The sequence below is a fragment of the Rutidosis leptorrhynchoides genome, chromosome 8 (assembly GCF_046630445.1).
Source record: "Rutidosis leptorrhynchoides isolate AG116_Rl617_1_P2 chromosome 8, CSIRO_AGI_Rlap_v1, whole genome shotgun sequence".
NCBI lineage: Eukaryota > Viridiplantae > Streptophyta > Magnoliopsida > Asterales > Asteraceae > Rutidosis > Rutidosis leptorrhynchoides.
Window position 1 is genome coordinate 20,988,189 of NC_092340.1, and position 12,898 is coordinate 21,001,086.

The following is a 12,898-nucleotide window of genomic DNA, read 5'->3' on the forward strand; positions in this document are numbered from 1 at the left end:
ATCGGTTAACAAAGCATTTTCATGTATTCTCAGCCCAAAAATGTAGAGAGTAAAAGGGATCTTATGAAACTCACCTTAGCAGCACATAAAGTTGTTCATCGTAATGTGACCGAAACTCGGAATATCAAATAATCGTAGATCTCAACATATCAATATTGAGATTCAATATTGTAGGAAAGTACGTAGACGCAACGGAGATGATAAATACTAGGTTTGATTCACAAATATACCCCCGAACATTACCCATAATCTCCTTGGCAATAACCCATAATTTTTTTAGCTCTATCCCGCTTGAAAACCATTTTGAAAGTGACACGCTCATGACCTCATCGTAGTATTTTATGTATAATACTAATTAATAATAATATTACTAATAATATTAAGATTAATAATAATAATAATCATAATAATAATAATAATAATAATAATAATAATAATAATAATAATAATAATAATAATAATAATATAAATAATTAAATGTTTACGGAGTATATGAAAATAAATAAGATCAAAGTGCAGAAATCGATCAATTTATAGATGTAATCTGGAATCCATTGTCATGCGATCGCATGAGTTTCATTTGATATGGCCATGCGATCGCATGGCCAGCTGTACCTGGTCACAAAGTTTTAACTTTTTGTTTGTCGACATAATTTAATAATAATATAATATATATAATTTAAATTAATTAATTATATATTATATTTTATTCCCGTGCTTAGTGGACTTGTAACTTTTGCTCCGATAAGTCGTACGTCATCACTCGACTTATGTCTCGGTTCCGGTTTTTCGAATGTCCTTTCGTACGCTGAGAAAATTTGTACATTACATTTTGGGACACGAACCTTAGTCAAAATATAGCCTTAAATTATCCCTAAATTATATCACTCGAAATATAACTTATACATTTGAGTGTTTTGGTCATTTACTTCTATAAATCATTGTCTCGATATTTGTTAAAATATATTTTAAAATAGTGTTTACTGTAGCAATTCACTGTAGCAAAGTCAATTTTTTACTGTAGCAATTCACTGTAGCAAATACAATTTTTACTTTAGCAATTCACTGTAGCAAATAGTGATTTCCGTAAACACTGTAGCATTTTGGGTACTGTAGCAATTTGAAAATACTGTAGCAAATTAGTGTTTTACTTGTTCATCTTAAACGCTTTAGTTAACTTATCTAAATATCAATCGAATCAATAAACGAATGTTACTATCGTTTACTAAATAACTTGAAATTATATATATATATATATATATATATATATATATATATATATGTATATATCTTTTTAATATACATAAATCAGTTTTTAAATACACATTGGAAGTTATTTATAAATAAATTTTAATAATAAATATTTCAACTTATCGTATATATTCAAATAGATATTTAAACCAATAAGTTTAATGTACGGTATCAAACAATTAATACATTGTTACCTTTTCAAGTTATAGTATATATGTATCTATTTACATATAATTGTTCGCGAATCTTCGAAAACAACCGAAGGGTATTTAAATATATAAAAGTAGTTCAAAAATTTTGAGATTCAGTTTTACAGACTTTGCTTATCGTGTCGGAAATGTTAATCATACAAAGATTAAGTTTAAATTTGGTCAGAAATTTCCGGGTCATCACATTGGTGGTCAAGGTATTAATGTAAACCTCGCAAACATTGAAGTCACACGTAATCGGGAAACCCTCACGACTCTGACTTGTATTCATAAAATCTTAGATCTCGCCGGTTATTACCGAAGATTCATTTCCGACTTTTCTCGTATTGCTCGTCCTTTAACCTCGTAAACTCACTAAGGGAAGAATTAAACCTCTCCGTGTTCGAACTTTGAATGTGATTATTCACACCAACCTTACTAGCCCAATTCGTGTAGCACAAGATGGAACTCAAACATGGAAATATTTCTACGTGAACGCCTGAAGGGCATACTCTCTCGACTCGAAATCAAGGAAACTGAAATTCGTTATTTTGCACGAAGAATTTGAATACTTAATTATGGATCCGATCAATCTTCTCATCACCACGTACCATGAACATAACTCTGCTATTTCACTATTACCGTCTGATATTACTGGGACCCAAGATAACACACAATCCAAGGATACCTCTTTCTTCTTTGACTTATCGTCCTTATGCTTCTGATAATCGACCAACTACTACTTAACCCCGAACTATACAACTACGTGTACTATCTCGTTCCCACCAAGTCTCAACATTTGGCCACAAGATGCGCAATATGGCTACATCAAGATGTAAACTCATCCTATTCTAAGTTCTCATTTCACTCCTATCTTTTTGCTCGTACTTCCGTATAAGAAAACCTTTTGTATAATTGCTCAATGGAGAGAGAGACTCTTCACGTATTAATAGTATTCACCACAGGGGGGGACTAGCCCTGGCGAACGTTTTTCAGTAGCCGATAAGAAACTTGTTCTAACAAACGCTTTCGAGCCCTAACTAAGTTGTTCAAACATATCTTAAGAAATTCTATTCCAACACGGTGTACCATTGTCAATTATCCCAGATCGAAATACTCGTTACACATCTAGTTTACAAGAAGCCTTAGGAATACGTTTAGACATGAGTGCCGCGTATCATCCACAAACCGACAGAACAAGCAAAAGTACGATTCAAATCTTGGAAGGACATATTACAAACTTGTATTGTTACCTTTAGTTGTTTTCTCTTACAACGATAACTATCACTCGTATAATAACGCCGCACTTTTCGAAACCTTATATGACCGCCAATGTTGATCTCCTATTGTTGGACCGAAGTAGGTGACAAGCAAATCCCCTGATCTGAACTCATTCAAGAAATAACAGTTAAAATCGTTCAAATCCAAAAAAAAAAAAACTCAAGACGGCCCGTAGTCGCTAAAAGAGCTATGCCGATGTTAGACGTAAGCCTCTCGAATCTCAAGTGGGTAACCACGAAATGCTAAAAGTCGCACCTTGAAAAGGTGTAATCCGTTTTGGGAAGACGAAGGAAGTTAAATCCGCGATATTAATCCTTTTGAAATCTTGGGGCGTATTGGACCCGCTACATACCGTTTAGATCATCCAACTCGATTAAGTTCCCGTTCATCCTACATTCCATGTAACAAACTTAGAGACGTGTCCTGCGGAACATGAACGTGTTATTCTTCTAGATAAGCCTACTATTGATGACAAACTCCACTTCATGGGAGAACCGGTTGAAATTATGGATCATAAAACCAAACCTTAAGGCAACGTAATATTTCGACTGTCAAAGTTCGTGGGAATGCCCAAGGATGTATCTTCACTTATTCGTAGAATTGACCACACAAGGTCTCGAGGAAGAGACATCGACTATTACTTCCCACTAAATTTCGGGACGAAGTTTCTTTTAAGGTGTGGGTAATGTAACATCCCGCATTTTTCCGTTAGATTATTTTTAACGCCAGTCTTTTTATTTTGATAATATCCTTCGTATCTAGATTCGTATCCTCTATTAGCTAACATTCTTAATATTTTCGTTATTGGATTATAACATTTCCCGTTTACTCTCGTGTATTTCAAAATAATTCGTTTGGTTAATTCACACTCCCGCTTTAAAACTTGAAGGACTAAACTTGCCAAGGAGCCAAACTAGTTGATTAGGTCAACTAGTCAAGCTCCCTCCTCCATTCATTTCATTCTCATCTTTCTTTCTTACTTCCACTTTATTCTCTCAAACACCAACTCAAGGATTCATCATCTAAATTCGATTTAGGGAGCTCGTAACAAAACAAATTACATATTTGGAATCCTCTCTTCATCCTCTACAATTTGATACCAATTTCATCTCATTTGGATAACTCTCTAAAAACACTAGATTTCTTGTTCTTGATGTTTTTAACTTATAAAAGTGTTAATTAGTGTCTATGGCTCAAGTCTAACATGAATATGTGATTTGTTTGCTCGATTTGTTGTTTTTGGAGTAACTAGCACGAACTTGAAATGAGTGTGCTTAATCTTTGATTTTGGTTGACTAAATGTTGTTTAAATGATCAAGTTCATGTATTAAATGTGCTACTAGCATCATTAGCTTCAATTTGATGTGTAGGTTGATTTAGAAAAGCTCCATTTACAAAATGATTGAATTCATGATTTTGGTTAGGGTTTGATGAACTTGAAAGGAACTTTTGATGCCTTGAATGCTATGAGATGTTGTTAGTAAGTGTTTAATTGTATGATATGTTTAATTACCTTCGAAACAGCATATCGTATATGTAGATTGGATTCCCGAGTCAAGAAATGCATTTTATGAACTTGAAACTTTGATTTTGAACGTTTAACGATCATTCGACGAGGCTTTTTTTTTTTTTGTAAATGATGTTTTTGTTTGATGAAATGTGTTTTGTTGTATTCCTCGTTAAATTGCCTTTCCAACGATGTATAGTATGCGTTTTAGGTGTTTACGGTTCATTAGTTATGATAAATTGAAGTTTGGTCAGAGACTTGTAAAACTTTTAAGCAGTTTCACTGAATCAGACATGGATGCGGCGTATCACTTGCAGATGCGGCGCATCTGAGGGCTGCTGTCCAATTTTTATTTTTATTTTTTCGTTTAATTCCCGCTATGCTATACATGTCCGATTAACATGAAACTTGGCCGACATACTTATATATACTTATCTTTCATAGAAAATTGTCGGATACCCGACCCGAACCCGTTGACTTTGACTTTGACCAAGTTTGACCAAATTTGACTTTTAATCAAACTTAACCGAATACTTATGCGATCGTTTCTAACATGCTTTTATACTTGAATCTTGCATGAAACTTGACAATTTGACTCACATGCTATATAATCGAGTCGTAATGAGCCATAGGACTAATTGGACATCTTTGACCAACCGTGTTTACCGTTATTGATACAACCTACTTGTTTAGGTCAAGACTAGCAGTCGTTCTTGCATACGTTTACTTGTGAAGTAACCTTATTACTCTTGCACTCAAGGTGAGATCATAGTCCCACTTTTCAACAACTTTTATTCTTTAAACCTTGGGCTGAGAAACATATACATTTCATACTTATATACATTTCATACTTTTATACTATGAACAAATACGAATACAAAGATACATACGAGTTAGAACGAAAGTCCTCAATCCAATTATCATTAGTTCCACTTGCAGGGTGTAAGTGTAAGCGAGTAATTATGTTGTGTGGCCATACGGGTATAACAAACCCTGATTCAGACGGTTCGCTACCATTAGTGAATGAAATATAATTTCAACAAGTATAGTGTAAGTTCTAACATTAAATTCAAAATTCAGAGGGAAGATTCAGTTAAGCCTTAATAATTGGGTGCTCGTGATACAACGACATTTTTAGAATGTAAACGATTTGGATAAACAATTCATATGTAACCTTGTGGTTCAATACAAAATACTTACTAAACCTATGATTTCACCAACGTTTTCGTTGACAGATTCTCTATGTTTTTCTCAGGTCTTGAATGCTTAGTGATACATGCTTCCGCTCACGCTTTTGATACTTGCTTGGATGTCGAGTATACATGCATACATGGAGCGTCTTTTGACTTTACTTTAAATCGTGTCGCATGGGTTTCATGTGTATTTTAAACGTTGTAATGTAACTAGCATTTGAACTACTTTTGTAAACTTGAAACATCTTTTCATTTGAAATGAATGCGACATATTTTGGTCAAACGTCATTTTAAAGACTTACGACCACGTAACGGGACCTATGTAGACGGCGCCGTCAATGACGATTTTGTCGGGTCGCTACACTATCGATTAAAAGTTTTGATATTTCTTGAACGTATGATTTACATTTATTAATAATTTGGCTAAATAAGGACCGATTATTGTTCTTGTTGTCATATAACATGACATTATTTGAGAGGCAAGTAGGAATGGAATCAATATATAGAATTTACATAATTTAATCTTAATAATGGAATATATATATATATATATATATATATATATATATATATATATATATATATATATATATATATATATATATATATATATAGTGGTGGGATAAAGAGGGAAGTAACCAATCGGGGGGAAGTGGGGGAAGCAAAAACTTTTTTTTTCGTTTTTTAAAAAAACTTTGTTCACGAACATTATAGATGGGATGAAAATATGAACATTTAGTAGAGACACTTTGTGATAAATGTTTTTATTTTGGCGGGAAAACGCTCGAAGAAGTAATATATAACAATTAACGTTTTTTTCGAGCGTATGTTGAGGTTTTAGCTATTGGGGTTTAGATATTAGGGTTTAGATATTAGAGTTTATAGGGTTTAGATATTAGGGTTTAGAAATTTAGGGTTTAGATTTAGGATTTAGGGTCTAAATTTAGAGTTTATGGTTTAGGGTTTGGTGTTTTGGGTTTATGGAATAAACCCAAAACACCAAACCCTAAACCCTAAACTCTAAACCCTAAACTCTAAATCGGGCTAAATTTTAATTCACAAAACATGAAAAAAACGTTCATATTCTTCACGAACAATATTATCTTGAATGTTATTTTTGTCGATCGTTTTCCCGCCTAAATAATAACATTCATCACGAAGTGTCTCTTCTAAATGTTCATATTTTTGTGTGATCTTGATGCCGGGAAAAAAATTCCAAAAAAAACGAAAAAAAAAAAATTTTGCTTCCCCCGATTGGTTACTTCCCCATTGATCCAACCCATATATATATATATATATATATATATATAACGTTTAAAAATAGACATGAAAGATGCCACGATATATATATATATATATATATATATATATATATATATATATATATATATATATATATATATATATATATATATAACGTTTAAAAATAGACATGAAAGATGCCACGATTTGAAGCAACCATGACCTTACACCAAATTGTCACGTCTTATATCTTTATATATATAAATAATGGAAACATATCGAATTCAATACGTCGCAATCTTTAGGGTTTTCCGAAAGAGAAGAGACAAAGGTCTAATGAAGACAAAATAAAAGATAGGGTCGATGGAGAAAGAAACACTCACAATTTTTTTTTTTTTTTTTTGTCATTCAACAAACTCTTTTATAATTAAAAAATTTATTTACATTTATAATATTAGGAGTAGTATCAAATAAATTTACTACAAGAAAACATCAAATATGAATTGGGTTGAAGGGTACACGTTAAGTTAAGCTATGACGGAACCAAACAACAATGATAGGTGTAGTCAGTCTCTTCCTAGTTCAGTACGAGTACAGAGCTATTTATACAATATTCTGTTTTTTGGTATATATACGACTAAATTATTAATTAAAAAAATAATTTTCCTTTTTCCATAAATACTACTCCGTAGATAATTAAGAAATTAATTAACAACTAATCTTGGTACACACCGAAATTAAGTCAGATTAATTATATATTATATATATATATATTTTTTTTTTAAGGCGAAGATGAAACATATATTAATATAAGAAGAGGACTTCATTAAAACAATGAAGGTCCTCCTCACATTACAACGATGTAGGCAAGCTCGAACGAGAAACATTGAAAGCTTAACAAAAGTAAAATGCAATTACATACAAAGTAAGAAGGGATTTTGATCCCAAACATAGAATTGTAAGCCATGACATAATTTAAGGTTGCACACCCAAAAGAAGACTTTAAGTTTGATGTTTCGGATGATGACCGAGCGACAAGAGAATTTGCCATTAAAGATAATATCGTTACGAGCAATCCAAATAGTCCACAAGGTTGCGGGCCCGATCAATTTCCAAAACTTGGAAGCGTTAATGCCCATGCCGCAGAACCAATCAAAGGAGAATTCTTCAACCGAGCTTGGAATAATCCACCGAATATTCCACCAACGGAAGAGTTCGGCCCAAATTTTAAAAGTCCAATTACAATGAAGAAGGAGATGTTCAATAGATTCTTCTTCAAGCATACACCACACGCATAACTTGGAAAAATTTTGAGGAAGAATATGTCTTTGAGCTAAAATGAGACGAACGGGAATACTCTTTCTAATAGTCAACCAATGAAAGAGCATAGCCTTAGAAGGAACATTGTTACTCCAAATAACTTTCGGCCACACCGGGGTGGTAATATGACCCGTTTGCACGATGAAACGAATTGCGTCCGCAACCGAAAAGGAATCACAAGAATCATGATTCCACAAGACAAGATCAACTTCATTATCACAAAGGGAAAATCTAGATAAAAAGTTCAAGAGCTCAGCATACTTACAATTCTCATAACAGTCAACAGGCCGCGAAAAAGCTAAAGCCCAACCAGTTTGGGCCTGCGCAATATCAGCTGGGAATCGGACATCTTTGACAGAAACATTTCGGTTTGAACAAATAAGGAAAAGAGACGGATACTCATCTTTCAAAATGAGCCCCTCGGCCCAAGGATCGAGCCAAAATAAAATGCTTGCCCCGTTTCCTAACTTCCATTTCCAAATATTAGAGCCCACGATGAGATTGGAATCATCGTCTTTTTGCAAGTTAATAATATCATTCCAAATCGAGGAAAGATGGGACGATTGCAAGGAGGAGACATCATTCATAATTTTTCCGCGAAACGAAGTACCAAAGGAAGAAACAACGATAGACTTCCAAAGAGAGACCTTGTTGGAGTTAAGTTTTGCCCACCATTTTGCCAACAAAGACAAGTTTTTTAAACGAAGAGGAGTAATACCTAGACCACCCATCTCTTTTGGAAGACAAACCGACTCCCATTTCACAAGACAAGTTTTCTTTTTTAGGCAATCACCGCCCCAAAGGAAATTTCTACGATACCTTTCGAGTTGTTTGATAATAGACACCGGAGCCTTATACATGGACATGTAATGAATGGGTAGATTAGAAATAACCGCGTTAACCATCACTAGTCTACCGCAGAAAGATAGACATCTACCCTTCCACCCCGCAAGTATTTTCTTGAATTTATTGATAATCGGGGCCCATATAGAAGACTTGTTACGAGACAACCCAATTGGAATGCCTAAATATTCGAACGGAAACACACCTACTTTGCACTCAAAAATGCTCGAATAAGAGACCATATCAGCACTAGACACATTAATGCCATACATGGTAGTTTTAATTGCGTTCATTTGAAGACCGGATAACTTGAAGAAAAGAAGCAGTGTATGCTTGATGCGATTTAGTTCCTGAATAGAAGGAAATGCAAAGATAATGGTGTCGTCCGCGAATTGAGAGTGATTAATATTCACCCTGTTATCAAATTGACAACCTTTCAATAAACCTTTGGACAAATCTAAAGAAAGGAGTTTGCTCAATATTTCCGCCACTATAATGAATAAAAACGACGATAAGGGATCGCCTTGCCTTAGACCACGATTCATAGAACCTTCCCGGGAAGGAGACCCGTTCAATAGGACCGAGAATTTGATGTTAGAAATGCACGCTTTTATCCAAGAAATAAACTTTGCACCAAAGCCCATTTTTTCTAGAACAGTAAGCAAAAATTCATGGGATACACTATCGTATGCTTTTGAGAAGTCAATTTTGAGAAGAATGATTGGGCGTTTTTTCTTCTTAGCCATATGCACTACTTCGTTGACAACCATTACCCCGTCAATAAGAAGTCTTGAAGGAACAAACCCGTTTTGATTTTCACTAATAATAGAAGGGATAACGGTTTTTAATCTATTAGCGAGTGTCTTAGCTAAAATCTTGTACGGGGCATTGATAAGACTAATGGGCCTCAATTGATCAATACTTTTCTCCGAGTTTGATTTAGGAATCAAAACAATAAAGGACGAGTTGAAACCTTTTGGGAACGTAGGAGTGGTGTGAAACTGATCAAGAAACTCCATAATGTAATCTTCTAAAAAATACCAAGATTTTTTGAAGAATTGCAAAGAAAACCCGTCCGGCCCCGGTGTTTTGTTTCCGTCAAAGCCATTGGGACCTCCTGTATTTCTTTTGTGCTGAAAAAATCGATTAAACATGATCTAGACTGAGCAGAGATACGAGCAATATTGAGTTCGGCCCATTCCAACTCGGACAAATTAATAACAGAACAGTTATTTGAGAAGATGGATTCAAAATATTCAACAGCGAATTCTTTGACAGTAGACGGATCTTCTTCCCACGAATTATTGATTTGCATTCCCGCTATATAGGAAGATTGTTGTTTGATCTTTGAAACAAGATGGAAAAATCTAGAATTTTTATCGCCCAATTTTAACCATTTATAACGAGAATGAATTCTGTGTTTTGATTCTAAATGAATCTGTAACTTTTTCTTGATCTTTTTTAGATTAACCAAATCGTTCAACTCGCCTGCATCAAGATCACATTGACTGTAACATAGCTTTAGACGTTTGATTTCGGATTCTGCACTTTTCAAGTCGACAGAGAAAGAATCTTGATGAGATGCGTTCCATAATTTGATTTCAGCTTTTAACAATCTAAGATTTTTGTTTAGAACAAAAGAAGCCCACCCCACTGTATTAAACGAGGACCAAACAGTTTCGCACATGGACAAAAACCCAACCTTCGCTAACCAAGCATTATTGAATCTAAAGGGTTTAGGACCCCAATAACAAAGCTTTTTTCCCCATATAATAGGCTTGTGATCGGATCGATCCGAAAAACCCGATTGTAGGATGGAGTTGGGCCACAAAATAGCCCACTGGGCATTGATAAACACTCTATCGATCTTAGAAAATTTCCCGAGTGGCCCTTCCCAAGTAAAATCGTCGTTAACTAAGAATTGATCAATCAAGCCCGCATTTGAAATAAAATTGTTGAAAGAGGTTATACAATTATGATCAATAACTTCACGAAGTCTTTCTTCCGGTGCACACACCGAATTAAAATCGCCTAACAAACAAAAAGGACCCGGCCAATTGTGAACGATTCTTGTAAGTTGAGACCAAACAATCTTCTTGCTTTGTTCTTGTTGAGGGGCGTATACATTGACAATAAGAATAAGTTTATTTGAATTGTTATACCTCATAATAGTGGCTATCCAATGCTTCTTGCACCACCATTTAACAAGAGAAAAGAAATCGGTTCTCCACATAGAAACTAAACCGCCTGATCTTCCCGACGCATTAACTTGAACCGCATCAAACTCGAAGTGTTTCCATACTTCGTTTAAAACAGGTTGAGGCACTTCTTGAACCATGGATTCTTGCAAAGCAATAAATTGAACATGAAAAAGATTGACAAGCCTACCCACCATTTGGCCTCTCGATTTGTTACCGAGGCCCCGGGTATTCCACGAAGCAATCCTCATTTTTTTGGAGAATTGACGAGAAGCTCGTCGTCCGGCATATTGGACATTACATCATCAAAGTTAAGTAAATCTTCTTTGTAAGAGGGTTTTTTGGAACCGAATGACAAACCATTGATTATGCTTTTTTTGGAAAAAGTTTCTTAGCCGACCATGTGGTTAATTTCACTATCCGTATCAAAGCAATCGGATAGCACATGAGCATGCTCAACCCAGTTGTTATGTGAATCTTTTGTTAAGTTACCTTTGACTTCTTTGATATCAGGTTTTCGATTGGAAGCAGGAGATCGGACGGCTTCTTTTCCAATACATCTTCTTCTTATCTTTTCGCAAGATTCCTTACATTTATCACCCAAACATTGCTCAGAATCGATGATATTGATGGGAGATGTTAGTTTTGAGGCAAAGGTTTCACCTTTGTTTTTGTTGAAAGAAAAAGTGCCAGCTGGTTTCACACTTTCAGTCGGAAGGGAAGGATATTTTGGGGGAGAGTTACTAAGGGCAGGATAGTCTTTTTCGTTTAAATTAAAAGGAAAGAGTATGGTAGTGGGTTTTGAAGCAGAGCTTGACTTTTTCCCCAAACCATTATTCAAATGTACTTTATCAATATTCTTAGGAGAAAACAAAGATTTCTTTATGTCTTCTGCAACCTTTTCTTTTTCAACTAATACTGCTTTGTGCACGTTTTCCAAAGAATTGTGGATCACCCTTGGTTCCATTACCTTAACAGGTTTGGTTGGGGTTTTGAAACCAATGTCCTTGTCATCATCCATAACGGCTATTTCACCATCTTCAGGCACTACTTCCGGTGAGGATTCCGGCATCAGATTTTCAGAATCCAAGGAATGATCTTTGTTATTCATTGTTTGCAACATGAGAAGAAGGGCATCGTTGTACTCATCAATAATGTCGTCACCCACAATAACGATTGGATCATCAAACCCTACTTCTTCAACCCAAATTTTGTTAACCGAAACATCGGAAATGTTAGCATTAGAATAACCTTTAATGGGCCCAGGGTCAGAGACTTCAACCAATGCCAACATGATGTCAGTTCTTTTGAGATTGTATGCGTTTTGATCGACATGTAACACCCTGCCAAAGCTCTTTGCAACTTCTATAACACAATTAGGGGAAACACAATCAAAAGGGATCCCTTCAATCCGTTTTGTGATTCTAAAATAAGAGTTTTTCTTTGTACTCATTGGGATGACTTCCATGAACTCAATCTCATTCATAGTAGGACCCATAGTCATTCTTTGAAAGCTTTGTGTATCGCTACACTCTACGATGTAGCCATACGGGCCCCATGCAGAGATTGAAACAATAGAAATGAATCTACTTTTCAACCACTTGAATAACTTGAAGGCTTCGATGGGTTCTTTGTCAACAACAAGTGCGGTTAAGGCTAGACGATTGCCCGTAAATTGATTGGGAGGGAGGTTGATTTTTTCGCTTTTATTCGCCGGAACAAACTGAGCTGGTGGTTTTGTGGAAGCATTTGTGTGTTGAATTTTTGGAGAAGAGAAAATACTTAAATCTTTTTTTGCATATCCTACAAACAAAGCTCTTTCATTAATCACCTTACCGTTCATAGTTTTTAAAACATTGTAAGCTTGGGTTGCGT

At 35.0% G+C, this 12,898-nt stretch overlaps 1 protein-coding gene across 1 annotated transcript; it reads right to left on the minus strand.

The window, feature by feature from the left end:
• Positions 1-9,855: 9,855 nt before the first annotated feature.
• On the minus strand, positions 9,856-11,274 carry LOC139863208 (uncharacterized). The gene has a single exon (XM_071851855.1). The coding sequence runs from the start codon at positions 11,272-11,274 to the stop codon at positions 9,856-9,858; it is 1,419 nt and encodes a 472-aa protein (XP_071707956.1).
• Between the last annotated feature and the right edge of the window lie 1,624 nt (positions 11,275-12,898).